This window comes from Medicago truncatula, chromosome 4 (genome assembly GCF_003473485.1).
Source record: "Medicago truncatula cultivar Jemalong A17 chromosome 4, MtrunA17r5.0-ANR, whole genome shotgun sequence".
NCBI lineage: Eukaryota > Viridiplantae > Streptophyta > Magnoliopsida > Fabales > Fabaceae > Medicago > Medicago truncatula.
In genome coordinates this window covers 41,230,934-41,244,859 of record NC_053045.1, presented here as the reverse complement: position 1 = coordinate 41,244,859, position 13,926 = coordinate 41,230,934, and the positions used below count along the sequence as shown (strand labels likewise).

The 13,926-nt window shown below is 36.0% G+C and overlaps 1 protein-coding gene across 1 annotated transcript; it reads right to left on the bottom strand.

Moving 5' to 3' along the window:
* Positions 1-5,923: 5,923 nt before the first annotated feature.
* Positions 5,924-13,608, bottom strand: LOC25493029 (putative 1-phosphatidylinositol-3-phosphate 5-kinase FAB1C). The gene is made up of 11 exons (XM_013601404.3): positions 12,199-13,608; positions 11,076-11,876; positions 10,819-10,972; positions 10,384-10,728; positions 9,532-10,278; positions 9,115-9,446; positions 8,874-8,997; positions 8,572-8,742; positions 6,962-8,395; positions 6,593-6,859; positions 5,924-6,360 (listed from the first exon to the last, which is right to left on the bottom strand). The coding sequence occupies exons 1-11, from the start codon at positions 12,747-12,749 to the stop codon at positions 6,106-6,108; spliced, it is 5,181 nt and encodes a 1,726-aa protein (XP_013456858.1). The 5' UTR covers positions 12,750-13,608; the 3' UTR covers positions 5,924-6,105.
* Between the last annotated feature and the right edge of the window lie 318 nt (positions 13,609-13,926).

Here is a 13,926-nt window from a genome sequence, read left to right as displayed (position 1 = left end):
TCATATAGAGAAGAAATATTAATTAATGAATGAATGACTTTATTATAGTTAATTTCCAATATTATGTTGTGATTTTATCAATAATTATTTAAAACAACCTAATGTAACTAGAAGTGAAATTATTAGCACAAAAGGAGAGGAAAACACTCATGAATGGATTTTCGAGATCGGTAGTTAGTGTCTAGCTGCAAGTGGTTCGGTTGGTTATGGCATCTTCTTCGGTGGATTGGAGATGAGGGGTGCCTTACTGATTTGTCTCTGAAGGCCGGTCTTATGGTGTTTTTTTCTTTGGTGATCAGGGATAGAGAGATGGTGGAAGCCGAAGGAGTGTTGGAATATGTCTTTTTGGGTGTGGCTCAACCATGGTGAGGTGGAGAGGATGTTTGATTTAGAGGAGTGTTTTTTGGAGTGTGTAGCAGCAATGGGTGCTTATGGATTTCGTTTTAAGTGGTTGTTCGCGACAGAGTTTGTTTTAGGCGGCGAAATTGATTTTGGTGGTAGTGGGGTTCATGGGTGTTGAAATTAGGTCTTGGATAGGTGATGTAGGTATTCGTGTTTTTATCGGTGTTTATTTTGGATGTTCCGTCTATATACAACGTCTTTATAATCTCTGATTTACCGATCTCTTCGTCTTAAGCAGGGATCGAGATTTTAATAAATTTTACCGTTAAAAAAACGATGAACATGCAATACTACAAGACTCTTCAAAACAAAAAAAAATACAATACTACAAGACGGAAATTCAGATATGTTGTGAGTCTTGACTGCAGAGGGAATTAACAATTACATGTTAGTTTGAATGATGTAAGAGTTATCCTAAAATCACGGTATCGGTCTGCATGATTTAGTTTTTTTTCCTTCAGTTCTTTGTCCGTAAGCTTTTGACCTTATGCATTCAAGGACTACATTTTCTTTATTAAGAAACCAATATCACATTCACACGGGTGTAGATACCAACAATATTCTGGCTAAATAACTCCAAAACATGCAACTATATGGAAAACAGAGAAATCTTTTGAAATCGAAAATAATGAGAAAAATATAAGATATTTATTTATTTATTAATTAAAGTTTGATTGAGAAGGCTTAACATGAACAAGAGAATAGGTAACGGTGCTGCTCACCAGATAGCTAAATGGGCCTATGTTAGTTCCTGAGAGGTTTTACCCCATACCCCTACGGTTATACCTTGACCCCAATATTTCACTCAAACTATCTAATTTACCCTTTATATAAAATAAGACTTAGTTATTTTTTCACTTGTTCACCCCACTATTTATGGAAAACGTTCTTTGCCTTCAGATGTTATTTTCTTTTATCGGAATGACTCTTGAAACAGAATTGTTAGCGCAATCGTTGTCTCTGGAATCAACTCTGGCAACCGGATTGTTACCAGAATTGTTGTGAATTGCAAGTTTCCGGTGGTTTTATTTGTTCTCTGAATCATTGATTGAGGTTTTTGGGTTTGCCATGGTTCCTTGGAAATCCGAAAATAGTTTTACGGTGTTGGCTTTTAATCAAATCCTGACTTGATTATACAGTAAAGGATTTGTATAGGGAGAAAATAGTTTTACCATTGATTAATAGCACTAATTGTTTTATAAAACGATAACAATTACAATTCCCTCGAAATTATTATTCATATAGGGATTTGTATAGGGAGAAACTAGTTTTACGGTTTGCCATGTATCCCCATGATTTTATCGTTTTATAATCAAGTCATGGCTGCTATCGGGAAAGGACTTATATAGGCTTCTAGTATAGATTCCGGTAACGTAAACGTGAGTGTTCCAAAAATTTGCTTGAATTTGGAAATGTTTTATAACAATGATTTCCGAAAGAAACAAAAATACAAGTCAGAATGTCATTGAATTGGAAAATGTTAAAAGTGAGTGGTGAGAAATTAATGTGTAAAAGGTTAAATGATCAGGGTAAAATTGGAATTTTTGAATATTTGTAGGGGTGAAAGAACATTTGTAGGGGTATAGGGTAAAATTTCCTAGTTCCAGACATGGAATGGACCCATAATTTTCCCGGTACTATTGTAACTCATATCCAAAAAGATAGATTATTATTTTTCCCACCCTATGCCTTTCCTCGCGCGCCCTATTTTTTTTCAATTTTATCCCTAGTCCGGATTTCGTTTTCCGGATTGCATTGCAGAATTTTGCAGATGTTTCCGGATTTGAAAATCCGGAATAATGTTTTACTTGAACTTTTGCAATTTTAAGCTTTACAATTCGTAAAATAAAATGCGAATAAAATAAAAAACATGAATAAAAAGACACAAACATAAAAACAACTCATTTTATTAATATATGAACAATACATTACAATAATTTTCAAGCTTATTACATAAGATCCTAAATCTATTTCTAATCTCCTAAGAGCCTAACCACTGCTATGTGATGGAACATACCAGTAGTTTGCCTATTGGAGGAAAACCAGAGGAGGAGGGAATAGGAGGGCGGGAAGAAGAGAACAATGCCCCTGAAGAAGGTGGGGGGTGCTCAAACTTACGCCCAGGCAGGCCAAGCTAAGAACCACACTGACCCACATGACCCTTAGATGAACCGCACTTCGTTGCAGCGCGGTTCCATCCTCATTCACCGTTCATACAAACCCTGAAAGTTTTCAACGAGGCCCTTATCTATGAAAGGCCAACGATGGAAAACCATGGTTGTAGAAGGAAGAAGAGGAGGAGAGGGTGGGAGAGGATGGTGTGAGAAATGGTGGGGCTTGGAATGCTATTTATAGGGAGGGGTGGGTCAAAAACGGTTTGGAGGCCATAATTGCAGTCACAAAACGTGGTAAAAACACATTTTTTTTACCTGACCATCGACAAAAACGTGTGGTGCAGACCACCGCCCATTACTGATGCATTCCGGAATATAAAATCCGAAATGCATATCTGTTTTTCGGAATATATTTTCCGGATTAATGCGATAATGGTGAACGAGAGAAAAGTTGGCACTTCCTGTAGGGCTAAGGACATTCCGGAATGTAAAATCCAGAAAGATTCAGAGCCATTAATGTGGGTTTGGACGGTTACAACCACTAACACGTTTTCATTGATTGTATTAATGACCTATGACTTGTTTTAGGCTATAAATAGGCTTTCATCTTCAACAAATACCTTCGTTCTTCACTTCACCTCTTTTCTTCCATTTTCTTCAAATGTTTTTAGTTTTTTAAGGGTGTCGATGGTGTCATGGTCATTGTTAACCGTTCATAGGAACCCTTCAATTGCAATGCATTGCGGCTTGTGTGGGGTTAATATAACGGTCAACAGAGACACTCGACATCAAAGAAAGACGCAGAAAAACACATAACATTTGGTCCAGATTTCTGTTTTCGGAAATCACTAACAATCTGGTCCGGATTACATATTTTAGTAAATTTTGCAGAACGCGCGAGAAGGCAGTAGGGTGGGAAAAGTAATAGTTGAAAAGATATGGCTAATTGCTCCCCCCCCCCCCCCCCCCCCCCCCTATATATATATATCTTGAATATTATTGAGTTTTAAAAAATAAAAAAGAACGTTCCTTAAAACAAAGAAGCTACGTACTTTTTTTCTTGTAACTTAACTATTGCTTTTTGATGGGTTGGAGAAATAAGGTAAAAAGATATTGTTGTCCCAATTTGAGGTCACCCTTCATTTAAGTGGCAATTAATCAACAAATCCTTACCTTGAATTTGTTAGAATTCAGGTTACTTTCTAAATATTTTCTTTTAATGTGAAGTTATCTAAATGAAAGAAAGAAACCACTTGGGTTGGTTGATGGCGTTGGTTGGAGCCCCCGCAATTAGATTGTTGATTTTGATCTCTCGAATTAGTCAATCCTTGTACTCAATATAAAGTTTGCAAAAAACAAAAAAGTACATGAAAGAAAGAAGTAACACACTTTTTTTTGTTACAAAAGAGGAATCATGAAAAGAAAAACACAAGTTATCCAAAATGACACTCTCAATGCATCCGTCAAAAGTGCGCTAAGATTCGGAGAAGGTTCATAAGCAGAACCAATGGAAAATTCATGTGAGCAATAACTAATCTTATAGTGTAATTACTTGTTGGTTAACTTTTCTGAGCAGAAAATTCATGTGGTAAATGGTTGTGAAGAAATGCACATAGTGAAAAGTATTCGATTAAATATGTTTATCAAATCATGATAGACGGATATTCTGAAAACCTTGATCTGGCTTTTAAGGTCATTTGAAATAAAATAGTTCATTTAAAGGTATCTTTGTTTACTTATAGATATGATTTCAACAAAGGATAATCTTGCAAGATGAGACACTTGAAATTTGAGTTCTTATTTTTGTGTAGATAGTTATGAGATTGGTGAGTCGGTTCAACATTTGTTTATTGAGTGGTCATTGTTTAGAAGTCTTTGGCCTTCGGTTTTGCATTAGTTGGGTAATGTTAGTGTTTTACCTCATAATGGTGTGGCCTATTGTGAGTAGAATTTCCGGAAAACTCTATAGTAATTTTATATTCGCGATGCAAGAGATCGATGCCACTCGGTTATTTGATCGAGTCAAATTAGTAACATGGTGGTGCATGAAAGATAAACTCAAAGATTCTAATTATGGGTTAAATCAATATGGATTCATCTCTCAAATGTATTGGAGGCAATAATAATCACTTTGTTTTTATATTGTGTTGAGGAGTATAGATGTTTTGGGTTTGGTGATCTGAGTTTGGTGTTCATGTAATGATGCAGTCAATTGTTAAAAAAATGATCAATTATTTGGTGTCCATACTATATCCAATTTATTTTTTGATTTTTCTTAGTCAAGTCATATACGTAGAGCACGTCATCGTAACAGTTTAAAGCAATAAGGCTAATCATACTTTGTCCTATGAAAGACTTTAGTATAACCTCTACTCTAAGCTCTTTTTAACTTATTTCATTAAGTTTCACGGGTAAACTTTCTAAAAGTTATCTTATTCCACAACCTTCCATTTAACATAACCATTTATTGAACAAACTTTAAACTATAAACTATAACAAAGCACTCGTAGTTTAGGGGCATCATTGAGCTAAGTGTGTACGAGCTAGTGTTCAGTGGTAGTTGGTTTAAACGTGGCCTGCACATGAAGAAAACATTAAAGAGCTCTTTATGAAGCAAACTTCCTCTTACTTTCGTCATGCATGTGCAAGAAAGTGCAAAACTTATTACTTTCATGGAAATGTTACAAGCTACCGTAAGCTAGTAGTAGGGAACGCCATCTAAGAACGCCGTCATTCAAGAACGCCATTTTAGGCTAAACAAAGGGCAGTCTACTAAGCTACAACTCATTAAGAGGAACTATAAAGAGTAAGGATATTTTATAGGAGGCCAACTAACTATAAAGAAATGGTAAAATTGTTTTTAAAATTAATTAATATATCAAATTTAACATACTATAAGCAAAAAAAATTGTTTGAAATTAGGAAATTATTTAGTTGTAACTTTTAAACACTGAATAACTTACATTTTTAAAATTTAAAATCCCTCAAATGGTTACGGTTACATGATTTAAAATCTAAAAGTTGTCACAAAATAGTTGTTCAAATATCATTTCTCTTTTGTACATACATACTACTAGTTTAATTTTTATTTTTTTTCATTTGGAATACAAACTACTAATTTAAATACGTAATTATCTCAAACTACTATCTTTTGAAATGGATAAATACCTCAAACTAGGTTGGTGAATCATGGCCCATCCCACCTTTCACAATTGCAAAGTAACAACTTGATGAGTTGAAATATTTGACTTTTCAATCGAGTTAAACTTAACTTCAACCATTTAATACCTTGCTAAGTCGTAGTCCAAATTTATTTAACAACAGCAACATGTAAAATTAATTAACACGATACCACAGTTTATTTAAATTAAAAGAACGACCAAAAGCTCTTAAATAAACAAATAAGGTATTTATTAATTGAATTACTATACCACTTGTGCCACACTATGTTGCTAATTATTATAATATTTTACTCTGTATTCATATAAAGTATTTTTAATAAAAAATGAAAAATAAAATACACTTTCTTGATGTATCCAAAGGAGTTTTCACTATGGATACATAGAGATCTAAGAAAAGAATAAAATTTTCAAGATGACCATTGATCAGGTAAGGTGAGAAAGTAGGTAGTCATTGCCTTCCTGAATCTTTTCTTGTATTGTTTAGGAGAGACAATTGTAGGGGCAGCATTTTTAGGACCCCCAAGAAACCCAGAAGCTTTAACCCATGTCTCTAAATGCTTGTCCCATGTGTATTGTCTCATGTAATCAATTATCCCCAATACCAGCTCCTTCTTCTCATCATCCACCCCAACCAGCAATGAGTAATCCATAACATCAACTGACTGAAACAATTACAACAATCACACAAGTCTCAGTCAGCAACAACCATTTATATCGGCTTTTGTACTAAAACACGTATTGCAGAACAATAGCAGTTTGTTAAAATTCCACTATGCTATAGCTTTGCTATATCAGCTATTTAACAGCATTGCATAACCTATTATGTATTACTAAGAAACTTTCAATACCATAAATAACAAAAAAAATAAAGATTAACCATTTATTTAAGCTTACCGCCAAAAAGGATGTATCGTTCCAAACAGCTCTCTCAAGTTTTCGCTTAGCCCTACTTCCAAGAAATATGGGTTTTGTTCTCAACGTTTCTAACAGATTCATGTCTAACATCACTTTGTTTGTCCCAGTTGTATCTGCATTGTACCTAGATCTTTCTGATCCCTTAAGATCATATACCCTAGATATGTTTCTCTTGTAAAACAGATTCTCCATTACCATCAAATCTATCTTTGTTTCCTTACCACCTTTTGGGTATTTGACAGTGACCTGTATTAAAACAATAAAATAAATATTACCGTAAGTCTAAATTTTACATTCCTCCAACAATCTCTAGCTTGTGCTATAACAGTGATAAAGTATGATTCTCACCTGATAAATACCAAGTATTTTGGCAAGGCAGGTTGGGCCTCCCGAGTTCGTCGCATCCATCATGTATTTGAAATACTGAGGTGCGAATTCTTCGAAGGATTCCAATTCCGTCTTCGTTACTTGTTTGATAATAAATCTTTCATCTAACGACTTGGCAAAATATACATTACTTTTCCCTCCCTGTGCACTCCATCTCCGGCCACGGCTCAGGGAACGCACAAAATCAACTTCGTTAGGGCAGCACTTTTTCCTAAGTGAATCAAACTGCTTTGCAAAATAGCAAGTGACAGAAAAATTCACTTTACCTCCAGCCCCCAAAGAATCGTCCCCGAAAGAGATTGGCAAGTGCAAAGATGTTTTTTTGTCCCTGATAAGAGAACTAATTGAAGATGGAACTTCGTCGGACCCATAACTACCATAATTGATATAATCCAGGTCTAAAGTAGCCCATGCAGAAAGGCTGGAATTAGTTAAATCTTCTTTATTTCTCTCATGAGCATTCCAGCTACCATCGCGTACATCTGACTTCCCAGAAACACAATCTTCGTAGTCCTTAGAACTAAGAGCATAAGATATTATGCTGGAGTAATCATTGTCATATACAGCTATAACTCTATTGCTGTGACATGTTTGGGGAAGCAACAACCGAGCACCTTCAGCAATGTGAGAAATGGAGGAAATGAATGACGGTGTGGAGCTCAGAATCAGATTTATCCTCTGCGACTCCCACGGCAACATTTGAAAGTAATTTTGCAATACATTGGAGATTGGATCTCTAACCATATTCCTGTAGTCTCCAGAAGCATGAAAAGATCTAAGTGTTGACATGTGTAACGACAAGGGCAGGTCTTTCTTGATTCTATCCTGGACTCTTAATGCTGAATCAAAAGAATGAACTCTCATTGGTTGTGCCAACCTTTTAACCGAAGCATTGACCTGAACAGGTTGATCAGTTCCAGTCCATGCCAAATCTATTTTTTCGGAAAGATTGGATTCATTTGGTGGCATACACTCAGATGACGTTTTGTTGGAAACAAATTCAGCATCTGAATGTGGTTCTTCCCCATCAAGAGAACATGCAGATGCTTCAGAAGCACGACGAGACTTAGGTTGGTCGTCCGGCTCTACAAGCTTATGACTTTCATGAGACTCGTGCAATTTTGAAGGCTGAGAATTATTTTGCTCCAGCCAAGAGTCAAAACTTTGATCCTTATGAAGTGAGTCAACTCTTAATTCCTTACCATCTGCAAATGATTCAGTTTCTTGTTTAACCTTGGAGCTAAGACTTTTTTTAATAAGAGAGTCTAGGGAGTTTAGCCGGTGATCCCAAACATGTGAACCAATTAGAAGTGAGCGTCTCAACCGATTTAGTTCCAGAATGTCTAAAGTCATATTTCCTGGCTCTGCAGTCTCATTGGCTGATTTTAGTAAACTCTGTACATACACATACATAAAAAGAGAAAAAAAAAAAAAGGAAAAAGATCAGGAACTTAGATATAAGTATATTCGTCAAATGTCAGAATAAACATATACACATACAACACTTCCCTCTCCAACACCAAGCACCATAAACTCCTAATATAAGAATGGTATAAAATTAGTTTACTCACATGATAATCCATTTTTTCTTTTAGAAGCATGTCTTTCAGATCCAGTATGTGGTTATGAATGTCATAGGCATCTGCCAGCTCATTTCCAATGCCAGGAGACAAAACATTTGTTTCCAATTGTTCCAGCACATTTGATATTTCCACATACAAGGTCTCCACTTTACTAAAAAGCTGTTGAAAAGGAGGGAGAAGGTTTAAATTCTGATACCAAGCAGTTGATAAATTAAAGACTACGCAATCAATCAAGGAAAGCAAAAAGTAAAATAGTAAAGCAAATATTATGAGTATATGTTATATCTCACCTCTCCTGCCACCTTTCTAATCCACTTTTCTTGGATGTAACCAAATTCTAGAACAGAAGGGGGTAGATGGACAGAAAGAACGTCAATAGGGGAATAACGGAAGAAAACAACCATGCTCCCAAACCTGTTTACATCAAGTTGTATATAATTTTTCAAGTATCAATAACCAACAAAAACTGCATAAAATAGAAAGAAAGTAAAAACAATAATCAATTAATGATTCCTTGTCTGGATGATTTACCCGTAAAACCGGAGGCAGTCTCTTTGCAAAGAATGGCCACAAGTAGCAACTCGATTAGCAGTTGCATGGTTTGAGAAGCTAAGTTCCAGGAACTTTCCAAAAGACAATCCCCACGCAGCATCCGACATAACAACTCTACGAGTTGCTGGTGGAACTCCGTCCACAAATGGACACCTCAGACACCGGTGCCACATCCAAATCTTGCCATCTCTTTCCCCTGGTAGCTTCACAGAGGGGAGACGCCTAACGTTGATTGTAAGATTCCCTTGCTGGTGTGTAAAACAAAGGACATGAGCCTCTCCAGGCTCTTTACAAGACTGGCAGCAAGATGTCTGGAAAAAAACAATTCTTATCATATCAGTTCAGAAGTAACGGGTACCAGGCTCACGGAAAACAAATAAAAATAAACACACTTACCTGATCAAACAGATCATCATGGAGATACCTCCCAAGTGGCTTATCAAAGGAGCCATAGAACTTTATGCGCAGCAACCTAGTGCGTTCACATACAGTTCCTTTCGACACACAATGACTTGAAAAGTAAACTAATATGCTCTGATGGGCTTCAGTGGCAGAGAAGTATTCACCAGAAAACTCATCCTCAATCATATTGTCTTTTGTTGAGTCAACAACTTCACACTCATTCTCCTCTTGAAACATGGTTTCTTGCAAATCTACTCGTGAAGGGTCTCTAGACATAGTCTCCCCCTCTGATTCATTACACTGATGCAAAAAATCTGACTCCAAAGTCAAATTAGATGTTAGGTTATTACAGTATGGATCAGAGAGCACGTTGTCAGCACTATAATCCACCATGGCGTCGGTATATGAATGAAAGTTATGTTCATTGAGATTCTCTGACACTGATCCCAGATTTCCAATCATTACATCATGACCAACAGAGTCTTTCACTTTAGAAGCATCATCAGCCTCTGACTGGCACATGGTAGAAGAAAAGGTGTCAGATATTACAGAAATGTCAGTGTCAGCTGTTGCACTCTCTGGCATGTCTGTCGAGTGTTTTACTATCATTTTAGGCAGGGTGGCACCTTCATCAGCAAGGAACGAGGTCTCAAGAGATAAATGATAAGCTGCAAAAATTGCATATTGTACAACATGTTTAATTGTTTTCAGTTCTTCACGACATTTGCCCTTCAGTAAGACCTGCAGCAAGAATCCAAATCAGAAATCAAAAAAATCTATAACTCTCATACACATACAAATATAGAGAAAAAAGAACATAAAATAGAAAGTACACGAGTAAATTACCGTGCATCCCAAACGCCGTGGGCAACCTTCAAAGAACATTAATGTTTTGGATGGCTTTTTGTTGAACTGATTACCAGCCTCGTGATTTTCCACAATCCTGTCTAACCGGAACAATTCACAGTGCCCTAGTCGTGCTTTAGATAAACTATCCACTGATGGAGTGATAAGAGCACCAGTGCAGCGAGCTATACGCTCAAGCAAAGGCCTTTTAACATTCAAAACCAAGGAGATTTCCTTTGCCAGCAAATATTCCTGGGCTTGTGAAGCAACGCTTTTTTCAACCAGCAAAACATTTGGTCGAAGAGCCTCAATTTTCGAAATGATCATCTTCAGATGATCATTTTCCTGCCAACATTAACAAATCAGTAATTATTTCCAAGAAAAAACAAACCTAAACTAAAAAATACATAGACCATCTGTTAAACGTGAAGGCACCTGCTGCAACAATGTATCAAAAGAAGCCAGTTGATTTGGAACTTTCTGATATTCCAGCGCTCCACCTAGGAGTAATAGTCTAGGTTTTTTGTATTGAGAGGTCATGCGCTTGTGCTTTATATTTTTTGTGCAAACAACTCCTTTGATAAGGGTGCTGCAAAACATGAACCACAATTTCATAGTTAACCACATAGAAATGCCTATGAATGTGGCGGTGATCTACAATGTACATATTTAAATTCTGGAACACACATTACCTGTCACTCGGGCTTCCGGATGCAATACATTTGACCTTAACATAATCACCAGGATCCATACTGCCACCTTTGCTAGTGTCTGGTCTCACAAAGTTAGCGGCCTGCCATGCTACAGTTGCAACTATGTCGAGCCAGTCCCCAGAATCATTTTCTTTACCAATTTGAATTCCCTCTCCCTGTAAAAGTTGTGAAACAAGAGCTCTAAAATGCCCCTGTACGACAGATTTTAAAGGTTCCTTGTTTCCCTCATTGTGCTTCTCTTTAGCAGGAAACATAGTTGATAGACTGCTATTGGATGAGAACAAGGCACCTGAGTCACCAATGTCATCATCCTCGTCGTCATATGTAAAGAAATTGCCTTCTGCATCAGCATCTTCGTCTTCAGGTGGTGGAGGAAACCAAATAAGGCCATTGTTTTCAAAATCCAACGGCCTCTGCAAATTCTCATTCTGGTTCCGGAAAATTGACAAGTCATCCGAAAAATAAGTAGTGTTATATGCATCCTCAGTCCCAGGTTCAGGCTTTCTTAAAACCGCCGTACTTTGTTGACCAGAGGGAACATCATTCTGAGGGACGGAACTTTTCTCCTGCCCCTTCTTCTGGATAGGAAGCCCGGCCCTACTGGAAGCAAAATCAATCCTAGAAGGGCTATCTGAAGGACTTGTCCCCACAGAATTAAAGTTGTAAGTGTCATGTCTAGCACTAACGCTACTTGAATCTACATCTGAATTGTTATCACAATATGTACGAGATGGACTGAGAGAGTGCTTCCCGAAATCTTCCGTCCCTTCTTCATCACTCCTACATTTGCATATAATAAAGTTTCAAGCAGAATTAGATAAACAAGGCAAGTCATTTTCAAATCATTAAAAAAACGTAATTTGTTCACCTATTCAAGGATGAGAAAACATATACATGAGAAACATATACCAAACTATATATGAGAACACATATCTAGAAACTAAAATGCCAATGGAAATTCACCGTTGTAGTTGCCATAGAACAGAGCAAACCATTTCTATAAGAAACCAGCTATCTATGCAACGAATTTTCTAATGAAGTTCCAACATAATAAGACAAAAAACATGTAACTTGAAGCAAAGAAATGTGAAACTATGATTACCTTAAGGTAGATGGAAGAGTGGATACTGAAGAAGGATGAGCACCAGATGAGCTCAAACTCCTACTGATCATGGAGTGAGCATAATACTCACACTCTCGATCATGAAAATGTCGTCCAAAGTAACCATCTCTTTCAGTTTCAACACTAAAGCACGGTGAAGGTGGCTCAGGACTTTCTCTAGGACTCTCTTGTGGTGAAACAGCAGGATGCACTTTCTCAATACATTTCCTTTGACCCCCCTCACACGTCCTATTCGTAACCGAACAAAACTTGCAAGAACTTATAGTTTCCTTGAATCCACTATCAGATTCAGGATTTGGCAGATCACAACCTCTGATACACTTCCCACACAACCACCGGCCACAGCTTTTGCAATTATATTTGCACTGAGTCATATCATTAAAATTCCTATTACACTCACAACACATTTTGCAGACACTATTTTGCATATCAAAATTCTCAGAAAATGTATTCAAATCACCAACTCCCCAAGAAACCCAAGACCTAACTTTTTCTATTAGATCTAAAAATGAACTATCAGGTATTCCCATATAAGATTCAATAACCCAATTGAGAACTCAAATCAACCACTCCCTCAAAAAGTAAATTAACCTCAAATCTCTTCAACCTAACTTTATAGGAAAATTTCTTGCACAAAATCAAAATAAAAAAATAAAAAAAAGAACTATCTTTTAAAACCCAGATTACTGATCACTAAAAAAACCTATCTTTAGGCAAAACCCACAATAAAATTTGGGGGAAAAGGTTGAATAATGAGATAGTTAAATCAAATTATCTATAAAAAATAAAAATAAAAAACTTTTTTTTTCTGTTTTTTTGGTTGATGATTACAAACCCTCCTGGGAATCAAATAATATCAAAGGAGGGGTTATAGATATAAACTATAACTCATAAATCATAAATCAACCAATATTGATTTGATGACACTATTTACACCAAAATCCTAAGAAAATATTAACTAGACCCCACAAAGCAAACAATGATTCTTAATATCAAAAACTATGATAATCTTTATAATTATCCAAACAGAGCAGTAAAAGGGTGAATCTTTGAAATGTTGGTAATGACCCTACAAAGTAATTAATCGATCTTTAAATCATTGAGATTGAAGAAAAGAAGAAAGAACCAAGATTGAAAACGAGTACAGAAGTAAAAGGTGAGGTGTTTGAAGAAGAAATAGATTAAATGTTAAGAAGAATGAGAATGAAAAGGAGAAAGAGAAGAAGTACGGAGAAGGTTCCCTTTCTACCGGAGAAGGCTCGCATCTCAAACAAAAACGCTACTCCCTTCTTACACATCTTTCTTTCTTTCTTCTCTGCTTCACTTTCTTTTCTTTTCTTTTCTTTTCTTTTTCTTTCCTTTTCTTTCACCCCTTCTCTCTCTCTCTCTACACCTTATTCTTCAATTTATTATATATCTTTGTATGTTTTTCATTATTGATAATCAAAATCAATATATTTTCTTGAATATTGATTTGTTTTTTCTCTATCTTCAATTCTTTTGGTTGAGTCAAAAATATATTAGTCAAAATATATTTTTAAGTTAAATATATTTTTGGTTTTTATAACATATCAATTTTTCATTTCACTCTCTTTGAAAAATTTCTTTAAATTTTATTTTCTATAACATTTTCAATCATTATTTTTTGTTCCAATAAATTGTGCAGAAATGTGTAGAATATTATAAAACTCTTTCCCAAAATATATT

What these genes read in the sequence shown, in the direction of transcription:
- LOC25493029 (XM_013601404.3), bottom strand. Translation starts at nt 12,749, where the DNA reads ATGGGAATACCTGATAGTTCATTTTTAGATCTAATAGAAAAAGTTAGG. An exon ending in TCCGGAAGCCCGAGTGACAG is followed by an intron (nt 10,973 to 11,075) that starts GTAATGTGTGTT and finishes CATGTTTTGCAG; the next exon opens with CACCCTTATCAAAGGAGTTG. An exon ending in TTGATACATTGTTGCAGCAG is followed by an intron (nt 10,729 to 10,818) that starts GTGCCTTCACGT and finishes TAATGTTGGCAG; the next exon opens with GAAAATGATCATCTGAAGAT.